This window comes from Leucopleurus acutus, assembly GCF_964270905.1.
Source record: "Leucopleurus acutus genome assembly, chromosome: 10".
In the NCBI taxonomy this organism is placed as follows: domain Eukaryota; kingdom Metazoa; phylum Chordata; class Mammalia; order Artiodactyla; family Delphinidae; genus Leucopleurus; species Leucopleurus acutus.
Window position 1 is genome coordinate 49,874,298 of NC_139153.1, and position 14,084 is coordinate 49,888,381.

General features: G+C 47.3%; 1 protein-coding gene across 1 annotated transcript in view; it reads right to left on the reverse strand.

The window, feature by feature from the left end:
• The window catches only part of STAC (SH3 and cysteine rich domain), a gene marked incomplete at both ends in the record, with an annotated part of 99,636 nt that overhangs the window by 53,318 nt on the left and 32,234 nt on the right, over nt 1–14,084 (reverse strand). Inside the window, 1 exon segment of the mRNA XM_082848636.1 lies at nt 10,531–10,807. Within this exon segment, the coding sequence (XP_082704762.1) occupies nt 10,531–10,807 (277 nt within the window).

Genomic DNA, 14,084 nt, shown 5'->3' on the forward strand with positions numbered 1-14,084 from the left:
GTTATAAAAGGAAAGAACATATAAATCACACGTCACACACACGTGCATACACACACACACACACACACACATATACACGAACTGGAAGGAAACAGGAAACACAGAATAGAAATCATATAGTACCAGACAAAAGGAAGCCAAATATTTCACTCATAACAATGAATACTAATGCATAAACGTCTTCCATTTAAGAAGAAAAATTTAGGTTGGGGAAAAAAAAGAAATCTAAAATCCAATTATGCTTATTTTCAAAAGAAGCACTTAGATGACATGACAAAAAAGGTTTAAAGTTACAGGTAGATAAAGGCATATCAGGCAAGTATTAAAAAACTAAGGTGGAAGCATTATTATAACAATGGGATTCATGACAGAAGTATTAAACAGGATAGGAAGCTGTTTTATTTGGCTATGGATATAATTCACAATGAAGGAATCCATGTAATGTCCCTTTGCGCGCTGAGTAGCTTTACATGAAAATGTGCAACACAAAGGAGAAATACAGAGAAAGATGACAGATGAGAAAATTGGCCTTCTGTGTCAAGCTTCCTTCTGGGCAGGCTGGAGACTTGACACACCACGGGAATGGCTTGCAAAGGGATTAGGGAGTTTTCCATGTTCTTCTATTTCTGTTGGTTGGTATTTAAGGCAGGCGATTTTTCTCCCACTCACTCACTGCTCTTTTTAAAATACCCACTACATGTCGGTGGGTGCTGTGCTGGCTGCTGTGGGAATAGGCACCTGCATCACACCAGATCATTCCTTCAAGGGGTAGGCTGTTTGAGAAATGACATGAAAGTTCAGAGAAAGTGGTCACCACAGGAACCGGAGAAAGCCTTTTAATTGATTTGGTGCTGGCATGGATAGAGAAATGGGGCAGGAAGGAAGGGTGTCCCAGATCTTCCAGAAGGAAGAGCAAAAACGCTGGGGCACTGACAATGGGCTCAAAACACATTAGGACCATTGCAGGGTAGCGTGGTGAGCAATCTGGTAACACGGGCAGTCCTCTCCAACTTCTATGTTCCTGTCTTCTGTTTTGGCAGCAGGTCAAGTGATACCATGCAGTCCCATGTGAGGTCCCAGAGCACAACACTAGGCCCTGACAGAAGCTGCTTCCACCCCTGTGTGAGGCTCTAACATACCTCCTTCCTTGGAGCCTAACAACATCCATTTCTGCTCAATCTTTGCTGGAAGGAATGTGGTTTACCTTTTCATTTAAGTCATTTTAAATGAGACAGAATGTATTTCTTAAAATATATGGCAGGGCTTCCCTGGTGGCGCAGTGGTTGAGAGTCTGCCTGCCAATGCAGGGGACACGGGTTCGTGCCCCGGTCTGGGAAGATCCCACATGCCGCGGAGCGGCTGGGCCCCTGAGCCATGGCCGCTGAGCCTGCGTGTCCGGAGCCTGTGCTCCGCAATGGGAGAGGCCACAACAGTGAGAGGCCCGCTTACCGAAAAAACAACAACAACAAAAAAAACATGGCAGCAGGCATAAAATTTCAGGAAACTAATGGAAGACACTAGCTGAAAAGTATTTTGTGCCCCTTTAGTTAAAAGGTGCTGAGTACAATGTTCTCTGAGAACATGGGATCTGAACTGAAGTCTTAATAACACTTTAATGAACTTGCTTTTGCAGGCACTGTAAAGGCTTTCCAAATTGTGTCCATTAAAGAGAGACATGCCAAATAGTGTCCAATGACAGCCGAGTGGAATTAGGGAAAAGAAAATCTTCAGGAGGGAGAACTCTGTTACCACCCATTTGCTCCACTGCCTCTGTTCTCCACTGATAACACCTGGTTGTCTTCAGGATAGCAGGACTTCAAAATGCTAACATGTGCTGTGATTATACAAAGGGAGTGTAGTGTACAGCATTTTCCAAACATATTTTACTATAGAAAATCCTCCCTCACCAAATCTACGAAGCCTACTTCTGGGAATACTTTTAGAAGCTCTTCCTTTTAGCATCTTGAACTCTGCCTCACTGTATCAGCTATCATTGTGCACCTGGGACCCTGAGCAAGTTTAAACCCTCTTCCAGATGAGATCACTTCAGCTATTTGAAGACAATGACTGTGTTCCCCAAAGTCTTCTCCCAGCCAAGCATTGCCACCTCTTGTAAACATTCCTCAGCTGGCAGGGTCACTATCTCCCTACCCTGGGTGTGCTCCAGTTTTATTTACTTTCATTTAAAACTCTCTCCCCAGAAGCAACACAATTCTCTCAAGGGGGCCAGATAAGCAAAGAATACAAAGAAATTACTTCTGTTGGTCCAGGCATTACGTTACCTTTTTGTCCCCTAGTAGAAAAGTAGCAGTTTACTGCTACTTGTAAGCAATTAAGACTCCAGAGATTAACAATCCCATAGGGCAAACCACTGAGGTCTAGGTACCACATTTTATGATGGACACATACCACAGCCCAAAGGAAAATAGACATCTGAAATTTAAGAAAAAGGTTCTAGAGAGCACTTGTAGTTTCTTATTTATAAGCTGCACAGCTCCTAAAACAACTGTCCAACTGAATGACTGATGGCATTTCAAGAGTTTTAATTCCATCCTGAGAATACATAGATTTTACATTTGCTTTTTTTAATATTCCCCTTGATTTCTGTTTGGCATTTTCCACCAAGAAACAACTTCAACGGTGAGTGAATATTTCCATTCAAGGTGTGGTTAATGTTTCAATGTTTATGGCTTTTTCAAGCAATCGGATGAGGTCCGAATAGGTCAGGAAACAACTAAATTAATGGTCAAACAAAAGCATAGCAGAAAGTTCCGTGACTCAGTGTAATGTAATATTTCCTCTCCTTATATTATCCATTATAATGATAACACAGTGTTATAGCTACAACAATGCCACGGTCCATCTGCATTTCAAATTCATTCCTAGTGGAGGATGTTTTTATATTGCGTCTTGTAGCATTAAAGTGTGTTTACAGAGATACTGATGCTGTTAGTGCCTCGCCTAGATTTTACTTATCGTACTGACACTGTGAGTATTGGCTCCGAATGGCTCACAGGTGCCCTTTTTCAGAGAATTGTTCTCAGCCAAATGGGATCCTCTTTGTCTGGGATGTCACACTCCCACTGCCCCCTGGGGGGCAGCCATGGCCAATGACTGAGCGACAGGAGTATACAAAGGCCAACACCCTGGTCTCAAGGTGGGGCTACTTGGCGATATGATAAAATCTGTGTTCCAGAACTCCCCCTGGGTGGGATCATGTGACGTCAACTCCAGCTGAGACCACATCCTTGCTTGACTCCACCCCCTGCCTGGTCCTGTTTCTCTGATTCCCCTTCTCCTGAGGGCTCTCCCCATAATAAACCACTTTCACTAGGATCTCTAACTCTGTCCTGTTTTAGGGATTATTACCCAGGACAAAGCCATTATTTATTTTATTTTTTTATTTTTTTTGCGGTACGCGGGCCTCTCACTGTTGTGGCCTCTCCCGTTGCGGAGCACAGGCTCCGGACGCGCAGGCTCAGCGGCCATGGCTCACGGGCCCAGCCGCTCTGCGGCATGTGGGATCTTCCCGGACTGGGGCACGAACCCGTGTCCCCTGCATCGGCAGGCGGACTCTCAACCACTGCGTCACCAGGGAAGCCCACAAAGCCATTATTGTTTTCCCCAGTGGTTGCTACTCGGACAGTTAGAAAGTAAATGATCCTTTGATTGCAGTGACTGTGTGAGGAAACTTGACATTTTAGGCAACGAAATCCAGCCTTTTTGCAAAATATTTGTTTAGAAAATATGTGCCCATTTAATATGCTGTGTCTTCTAAGTGGCTGCCAACTAAAAACATTTAGCTAATTTAAAAATAGTTTTGGGGGCTTCCCTGGTGGCGCAGTGGTTGAGACTCTGTCTGCTAATGCAGGGGACACGGGTTCGAGCCCTGGTCTGGGAGGATCCCACATGCCGCGGAGCAACTAGGCCCGTGCGCCACAACTACTGAGCCTGCGCATCTGGAGCCTGTGCTCCGCAACGAGAGGCCGCGATAGTGAGAGGCCCGCGCACCACGATGAAGAGTGGCCCCCACTTGCCACAACTAGAGAAAGCCCTCATACAGAAATGAAGACGCAACACAGCAAAAAATAAATTAAAAAAAAACAAACAAGTTTTGGAAACAAGGGGTCAGAAGGGAGTCCCTTAGAAAAACCTCCTTAATTGACGGAGTGGACTCATGCACTGAGTTCATTATGCTAATAGCACATATTGACTTGTTCGAGTCTTTGCAATTCCAATGAGATGCAGATCACCGCAAGGAAATTCAATGCTCTCCTGAAACGAGTCGCTGTAGAGAGTTCATTGTAAAGACAGAGTGCCCTAGATGGAATACACGTACTGGGTGCCCAGTGAAGACGTGTCCCCCACCCTAACTCCCACTGCCAAGGCCTAAAGATGGCAAGAGTGGATTGTTTTGGTGGAGGAAGTATTTTTCTTCTAAGCAAGTACAAGAGGATTCTCCTAGTCTGACTGGCTCTTGAATCCTGTTGACCCAAAGGCTTGGGCATCCAGCACTGGGGCTGGTGAACACACCTAACTGCCTGTTTCTCTCATGTCTCCGTGAAAGACTGGCTTGATCATCTTTGGCTTGCACAGGTGACCACATTTCTGGAAAGGAGGTGATCATAAAGGGTAGCCATGTCCTGGAGGCGGGGGGCATGCCATAGTGCCTGCTTAACCCAAGGGGCCTAAGGGCAGGGTCAGCAGGGGAGGAGCAATCTCAGGTCTAAGGTCAAGGGCAATGCTGGCACTAGGGAATGAGGGAATGAGTGAAGGAGCCAAAGAAATTAGAAAGAGATGGGCAGGGAATGAGGCTGGGGTCCTGGTCTACTTTTACTGCCACTTTCCGGTGGCAAATGTTTAGGCTTTCCAGCTTTAAGGCCTAGGCAGCTAGGCGAGGCACACATGAGACCCTGTAAACCCAACTCTGAGTGTCCGTTCCAACTTAGAAATCCTAGACAGCGAGGATGCCAGATTCCGTTTATTTTTATACAAATATCCATCAGCTAGAAACTGCACAAATGAGATTTGATTTTTCTTGGCCATCATTACATAACCTTTGGTTCTCAGTTGAGAGGAAAAAACCTGCTTTAATATGTTCTCTGGAATGTCATTCTAAGGGGATAGTAGCAGGGGGTCTTTCCCCGGAATTTAGAAAATGAAGATGAGCTGAGGCTTAAAGAATACAAATCTTGGGCTTCCCTGGTGGCGCAGTGGTTGAGAGTCCGCCTGCCGATGCAGGGGACACGGGTTCGTGCCCCGGTCCGGGAAGATCCCACATGCCGTGGAGCGGCTGGGCCCGTGAGCCATGGCTGCTGAGCCTGCGCATCCGGAGCCTGTGTTCCGCAACGGGAGAGGCCACAACAGTGAGAGGCCCGCGTACCGCAAAAAAAAAAAAAAAAAAAAAGAATACAAATCTTTAGGTGATTATGTAGAGACAGGAGGTTAGGTTTGCGGAGTAAAGAAAAAGGGCAGATCAGCTGTGCTCTATCACAGATGACAAGCCCTGGGCAGTGTTTCGGGAAGGATAACGTCCATGAGCCTCTGCTTTACCTCACTCCTCTTCCTCTCCTCGCCTCCTTCCTCTGCCCTTTCCCTCTCCTCGTTCCCTCTGGTCTCACATCACCTCTCTAATACCCTTTCTCCTTTCCTTGAAGGAGCCTACTATTTGGTTTACTTGGTTTTCATCTTTGAAAAGAGCAGTGTGCCTCGTTGACTGTTTTTTCTCTTTCTTCTCTTTCTTTTTATGTTAAAAAGGCAGTTACACTATACATTTAATTCTGAGAAGAGAAAAGTATAGTGAAATTCTCTTTAACACAAAGCATTTTTTTTGGTGTGATTTTCAAAACAGAATCTTTCAAAATTGTCACTGTACTTGAGGTGTACCTGGAATCCTCTTTAGGGTAATGACTGTGACATTCCTCGGAGGTGAACTCACTTCCATTAGTTGTTTTAAAAAGACACAGGCTGTCGGTCTTTTCACACTCGTCATGAGACTGAAAATAGAGACTCATCATCACCTATTTAAGGGTTATGAATAGCACTGCCTTGAAAAGGACAGTGGAAATCTGTGTGGAAATTGAAAATGATGCGTCAAATTCCGAAGCTAGGTAGGTAGACACAAAAATGAAGTTGGAGGCCAAACTGCCTCAGAGTTCTGAGCACAAGACATGATGAGACCCCCTCCCTGCCATGGTAATGGTCAGAGGCCAGGCATCACTTCCAGAGGCAGAAGGGACGTGGAAGGTAGTTTAGTTCTAAGACTTAGTAGTGTCTCCCAGACAAAAAAGGCTCCGTAGTGCAGAGGCCATCCTAAGCCCAGTGGTAGGCTGGATTATTAACATTCTTCACTCTGTCCTTCGCAGGTGGCTTTGCTATCCCTGCTACTGGGGGCAGAGTGCACTTCTCCATCCCTGGACATGAGTTTGACCCACATCCCGGTGGAGTATCCACAGAAGTGACAGTTGGGTTCCTCCAACCCAAGGCCCTCTGGAAGCTCTGTATGCTTCCACTTGTCCTTGCCATTAGAAGGACATGGCATGGACAGCCCGTGGGTCCAATGAAAGGGTAAGAGATAAGGAAGAGAGAGAGGACGTGATAATTGAGCTGAGTTTGGATCAGCCAAACCCCAGGTGATCTGAAGATGCTGAGTAAGAGTAAAAGAAAGCTGTTTTTAGCACACTGGAGTTTTAGAGTAGTTGTGATACGGCGATTTTTCGGAAATCCTTGACTGACACAAAGCACTCTTCCTAAATGTGGCCTGTTAGAAGGAAGAACATGAAAAATAATAGTGACTAGAAAATGACAGTGTGAATAGAGAATGGTTTTCTGAGGATGAGGACAGGCCTGTGTGTATGGTTGCAAAAGTGGCTGATGCTGCTCCCCATTTCGAATAAACACCCCCCCACACACACCCTCCCCCCGCCAACTGGGTCTTGGCCAAGGGTGAAGGACACCGCAGAACCCTGCCTTCCTGGCTACACTGGAAACCACTGATATTTCCACGTTCAATGATGACAGACACTGGTCTCTTTGGGAAGCAGCAGAGGCTCATTTCAAAGAATATCAGATAATTAAGTAGGGGAAGATCTTCAAGACGACCTATGCCTGGGAGAAGTTAAACTACTCACTACTCATGAGGCAGGCCCTTCAATTACTGGTCAAATGCCTCAGTTAAATGGTTATAATCTCCCTGAAATTTGTCTTTTAACTTTACCCCTTGCTCCCAACCCTTCCCTCTAAAGGCACAGAGAGTAAGTCTCTTGACTTTTCCAATATGGTATTTTAAAACACAGTTGCACATCCAAAGTCTTTTCCACACCAAACTCCCAGGGTTTCCTCACAATCTTATTTCGGCACACCACTCACCATTCTGATCACTCTCTTCTAGACACATGCTTGCTTGTTCAAATCCCTCACGGAATGGGAAATGCAGAATCAGAGGCAATCTTTAAGGTGTATGTAAAACACTGCTGTGTAGATGAGGGACTAATTATTTTGTTACCATGACATTATTTTTTAAATTATTTATGGCTATAAAGTGCCAAAAATTTTTTTTGTTACTCTAATTTGGTTTACCCTCTAAATAGCTTTTCTCTTCCTTAGGAAAATGACTATTTTCTTGTTTAATAATAATGATATCAATTCCAATACCCTTCCTCTACTGAGGTCTATTAGATGCCTGGTACTTCCCTTCTACCAGTTCATTAGTCCACACAAAACCCTGAGGTGGTATTATCACCTCCGCATAAAATGAGGACACAGGTTCAAAGAAGGCAAGTCACTGGCGCGAGGTCACACAGCTGCACGGGGCTCTAATCCAGGCTGTCTGGTTCTACATGCATGGTCTTTCTACCGTCCTCACTCCCTCATCTCATTTCATCTGGGAAGGGAAGGGGCTAATTGTTTTATGGGGATAGCCAGGAGCAAAACATGGGTCCACGCTCTCCCCATTCTGTGTACCATATGGAAAGGTACCTCTCTGCCCACTTCAAAGTAAGATGGCCTCTCACCCTGTGACAGCACAAAGCCTTTGGCTGGAATATAACTATCACATGACTGGCATCAGAGACAGCATGGAAAGGAATCCATGGAGGCCAGTCTTGTGATCTTCAACTAAGGTTTTCTTCTATTGCCATGGTGGACACTGCTGATGCCCTACCCAGATACCCCGTACTGGGTAGGTATAGGCAGAACAATGGCCTCCCAGAGATGTCCATGTCCAAATCCCCAGAACTGGTGAGTAGTTATGTTACGTGGCAAGGGGAACTCAAGGGTGCAAATGGAAGTGAGGCTGCTAATCAGGTGACCTTGAGATGGGAAGGTGATCCTGGTTTACCCAGGTAGGTCCAGTGTAATCACAAGAATCTTTAGGAAAGGGGGAGAGTCAGGACCAAAGGGATAGTGGTGTGAAAAAGATGTGACCTGCCACTGCCACGCTTCATTGCACTGAAGATAAAAAGGGGTCACAAGCCAAGGTGTGGGCAGCCTCTAGAAGGTGGAAAAGACGAGAACATGGATTCCCCCCTAGAGCCTCCAGAAAGGAACGCAGCTCTGTGGACACCTTGATTTTAGCCCAGTGAGACTCACTGTGGGCTTCTGATCTCCAGAACTATAAGATAATACATCTGTGTGGTTTTAAGCTACCAAGTTTGTGGCAATTCGTTATAGCAGCGAAACCTCACTAATAACACTGGTGGTATGTGTGCTGGCTGCTCGTGGCTCACAGCTGCCCCTTTCTTCCGAAAATTGCCATCGGCAGAACATGAGCCACTTTGCTCAGGGGTTTGAAATGACCTCCATCATGGGAGGAGGAGGGAAGCCCACTGATACCAAAGGCTGGCCTCAAGGAAGGACCAACTGGTGAAATTCATGCTCCAGACTCCCGCAAGGTCCACCTAACACTTCCTAGTTGAGCTCCTCCCCTTCTCCATCCGCTTCCCTCTCTCCCTCTTGTCCTGAGAGCACCCTCTCAATAAATTACGTGCACTTGAGTCCCCATGTCAGGCTCTGCTTCTAGGGAATCCGACCTGAGACAACTGTCATACTCAGAAGAGGTGCTGGGCCACGGGAAATGGGTACTGAAGGGGAAACGGGGGGCTGGGAAGGGTGGGTTTCAGGGTTGAGGAGCTGGAAGGTGTGATGAACGACATATCAGGGCCACACTGGGCCCTGGCTCCCAGCTTGGGAAACAGGCTCTTGATCTTAAAGTGTTCTTCCCTGAAGCCTTCACGGCCAAGCCCAGCGCTGCAGCACCCAGGCCGTAAGTGAGCAGGAGGTATGGCGTGGGCCTGGCATTGGGACCCCACGTGGGGAAGGCCTGTCTCTCACACCTGTTACCCTCTCAGTGGCTGTCCAGGCGCTCTAGGCTTTGCTTGGCTTCATATCTGCAGGATCAGCACCGTGTCAGGAGGACAGTCCCCATCTCGGTCAGCCTTGCATCGTTTGATTCCCAGCCTCATTTCCTCTCTTAATTCCAGCCTTCTGCCCTTCAACTTCTCCTAGGGTGGGTACATCCTAACTGCCCTCTGAGAGCACACATGGGCATCTCCTTCCCCTTCCTCTCTTGTTCTGCAGTGACCCGTCCATCACCAGGACACGCTGCTGTTCTTGAAACAACAGGTTTCAACCTACTTTGAGTTCCACCCAAAGTACCTTTATGGTTTCCTCCATCTGTTTGGTCACTGGGTTTCTACCGTGGGACAGGCAGAAGAGTGTTAACTGCAGAATTTCTGTGCGCCTGGCTCTCAATGGCTCAGGTCTTCCTTCTAGCTGGGACATTTTATAGGTCATTCTCTTCATCTGGGCACAACCCCCAAGATGCTCAGGCTATCACCATTTCTCTGAGGTACGAGGAGTGAGTCCTTTCCGGGTCCAGAGTTGTAATCACCATTCCAACCAAATCCCCTGTCCTGCCTGGGTCAGTGCCTCCCTGAGGTCTCCTGCCTTCCACAGCTGCCTGTCTCTGTCACTCACCTGGAGCTCACCAAGCCACAGACCCCCTGCCCAGGCGACCCCAGATAGACACAGGCATGCATACTGGAGAGGACCCTGCAATGCGTCACTCAGATCTCCCTGCAGAACAGAGGCGTTCGAACCCCAACTGCCCAGCACCTTGATTGCCTCCCACGGATTCCCTCTCCCTTAACTGCCCTTAGCTAAAAAGAACTGCTCTCTTCAAGATTTTGCCCCCTCCCCAGGGGCTGCCCGTACCCGGTGAGAGGTGATGCAGGGGTACAAAGTCCCAGACCTCTGGCCTCAACGCGAGATGACTGTACGGGGCTTGAGAGCTTCCTGGGGATCGGCTGGAAGCTTTCTTCCATCTGTACCACAACCCAGCGTCTCCCTCCACCCAGCCCTGCTTCCCTTACCTGTTGACACACACTGTCACCCCAAATGCTCCCAAACAACCCTCCTGCATATCAGACAGACTCAGAGTCTGTCCACGGGGACCTGGACTCAGGTACACCCCTCTCACCTGACTTTGCAGGGATGCAGGGACCTGGAGGAGGAGGCAGAGGGACGGCTTACCCACGATCATGTGGTTGCAGACATCACAGAAAGTGGGCTTCTTGAAGATGTGCTCCTGAAAGGCGTGGGCCTTGCCGCCGCCTGGGTACAGGCCGGCCCTGGTGACTGTGGACGTCAGGCATCCGGGGGCAGGGAGCAGGCTGGAGCTGGGGCTGACCTCCGAAAGCATGTCGGCCTGCAGTTTCGCATCGCTGTTGGTTCGCTGGAAGAAGTTGTCAGCACTTTTGCTCCGTAAACTCTTGGTCTTGAAAGAAAGTGATCGTTTTAGTTTCTGGAGCTGCAATGCAATGACAGAACAGACTTACGATCAATCGTGCAGACTCCTGCTGTGGGGCTGAGGCCTGCTCCATGGACTGCTCTGTTCCTACGGACTTCCTCAGCCCCTGGGGAGGCTCACAGATGTCCCTGAGGGGGCGGGTGATGCAGCAGCCCCTATTCCACCGCCTGCCCCTCCTCTCTGCCTCCCTGCCCTCCCACCCACGTGTTGTCAAAATATCCCACTGCTTTGGACACCATTTGCCTTTTGAATTGGAATCACTGGAAATATTAATTGTATGAACTCCTGGGCTCAAAGGCTGGTCCCTCATGCTGGGGTCTCTGCTGGTCTTTCTCTGCTGTGGTCCCTTGGCAGCCATCTGTCTGTTCACATAGCAAAGCAGAGGAGGTCACTGTCTGACTCGGAATTAATCTGGCTAAAGTATCACAGAACACAAGCCGGAACTTCTCAAGCTGCTTGGGTCCGAAGCAGTGCGTGTGCGTGTGCGTGTGTTTGAGGAGGGCACGGTGTGAAATTATCCATTTGACTTTCTCTGCTCCTCCCTGTGCCCTGCCTCTCGGTTTTGCTCATGGCAAACTAGACCATTTCTCCTTTGCCTTTGGGACCCATGGAGTGGCACCACATGGGGCTGGAGGAATCCTAACTTGGTTTGGTCCAGTCTGCACCTCCAATCTAGTTTTCACATGGCAGCCGGAAGGGTCTTTTGGAAACAAGATGTGAGCCTGTCGTTTAAAATCCTTCACAGAGCTTCCTTTGTTCTTTATAAATTTAAAGAAAAGCTCCTTGCCATGGGCTCCAGGGACTGGTAGATTCTGGATCCCAGTGACAGCTCACACCACCATCCACCTTGCTCTGCCCATCCCAGCCGCAGCGGCCTTTTAAGTCTCTGGCATTTATTATGCTTTTTAATCAGCAGCCCTTAGTGCATAGTTTCCCCTCTCCCCAGATAAAAGAAATGAACCACTTAGCAGCTGCATGACCTGTAGTAGGTCACTTCACCTTTAAGGCAGTTTTCCTTTTGTGATTGAATATCCATGCCTGTTGCCTGGAATTAATGTCTAAGCCCCAAAGCTGTAGACAAAACAAGTGCTCATCACACTATTCTAATAAAGACCTCCATCAAGTGTGGTCAGACACGCCTACTGGACACACAAGATGTCTTGATCTGGCCTTGCCGAGTCTAGCCACCTAATCTAGCCATCAGCCCCCCAACTTCTCCCACAGAAGATCAGGAAGATGTGGTGGTCTTAGTGCTTGGGGTGGATGCCACAGTTCTCTACCTTCCCCTTCCCATGCCCCTTTGCAAGGTGACCTCACAGCTCCTCCCATCAAAGCTGGAGTTCCTCAAATCTTGTTGGTTTGGGGAATTTGACCAACAGCAGGTGGCAGAGCAACTTTAAGCCACTTCCAAGCCCAAATCTCAAGATGCCCTGTATGCTTCTGTCTGCCCTCTTGGAAACCTGCCAAACTGCCATATGCACAAACCCGATATAGCCTGAAGGACGATGAGAAACACACAGTCCAGAAGCCCCCATCACTCGAGTGACACCCCTGAAGCAGAGCCACCTTGCTCCCTGCAGGGAATCAAGGAGCGTAGATGAGACCAGTAGAACTGCCCAGCTGAGTCCCGCTCAAACTGTCAACCCATAGAATCATCAACTAAAGAGATGGCTGGTGTTTTGAACCATTGAGTATCTGTCGTGTGTACACAGCAATACAGTGCCGTTCTCCCCACCTTCCAAACATATGGTGGGATTGTGCCTTGTTGCCCATTTGAAGGTGGCCGGGACCATGTGAAGTCAGTGTTCTACTTCAGGGAACTGTATGGCGTCGGGGGTGGGGAACACCCTGCAGGGGGCCTTCTAGAGAAGCCCCATTAAGACCAGCAATGGAGCATCATCAGCCCGAAAGGGCTAGCCTGAGAAGCAGCAGTAACCTACGTAACAGGTGAGAAACTGTGGGCCGCCAAGACTCTTGTCCCTTTCCCTCCATCCTACAGCCCAGACCCAGCAGAGGGGCTGGAACTGCCAAAGGAGCAGGAAGGAAGAGTTCCTGGATCATCTTGGAGTGTCTGTTACAGAACCGTAACCTAGCACATCCTCACTGATACAGGGGAAGGGAGTCACGAGCCCTTGGGAGCACAGCACTTGTTTTGAAGAGGACCCTCCATCTCCAGCAAAGCTAACTGCGAGGGGGCTATGAAGCAATCGCTCTGTGAGACTGAGCCCCACAGAGGTGAGGGCCTGGAACCAGCAAAGGAGCAGAACACACCTTCTGCACGTCAAGTCCTTCTGGCTATAAATTGGACTGACACTGGAGGAAGGTAGACTTAGACAGGAGGCGAGTGATTCAGATACACACACACACACACACACACACACATACACACACACACATACATATACATATATAGTAGGATAGTAAGAGGTTCAGACTACTAGGTATAAAATAATTAAGTTGCATAGATGTAACGTACAGCACAGGGATAAGCCAATGTTTTATAACTTTATATGGAATATAATCTATAAAAACATTGAACCACTATGTTGTACACCTGAAACTAATATAATATTGTAAGTCAACTATACTTCAATTAAAGAAAAAAGAACTTGAACATAAGTATCTGAGTCTACATCTGGGGACTTTTCCATACCCTGGTTCTGCTATTTTGTATTCTGTTAACTCAAGAAAAACTTACTTAGGTGTTGAATAAAGTGGCTAATGGATTGTCAAGTTACAGGCTGAATCCTCTGTGTATTTCATACACTGTTTCTGATCCTTGATTTTTCATTTTGAAAGCACTGCAGAACCCCTCTAAAGCTGCACGTTAGATTTATAGAAACCTAGTAAACGGTTTTTGCTTTAATAGCAGCTTGGAGAATCAGAGCAGCAAATAGAATCCCAATTCTGTTTAAAGCCCCATCTGATGCTTTGTCTGGTTTTAACAATCTATTTAGCTAAAGATAAGGGCTAAGGGTGGTTTCTTTTGTCAAATGAACAACAGATCTGCTTCTTTCAGATAATTAAGAAAAATCCCCAGAGTTAGATTACACCAAATGAGGAAAAAAAAAACTACTGACTTTAAACATTAGCTATTAGGTGTTAGAAAATTATTCTGAATTCTTCAATTCAGCAGGGCTCTGGATTGCTCATCTATGAAAGAGCAACACAGTGAAAACTGCATGACCTATTTTTTTTTTGAACTTGTTATTTAAAAATAATTTTAGTAATACAAAGATTGCAAAATAGTAGAATCCCCGTGTAACTTTCACTCACT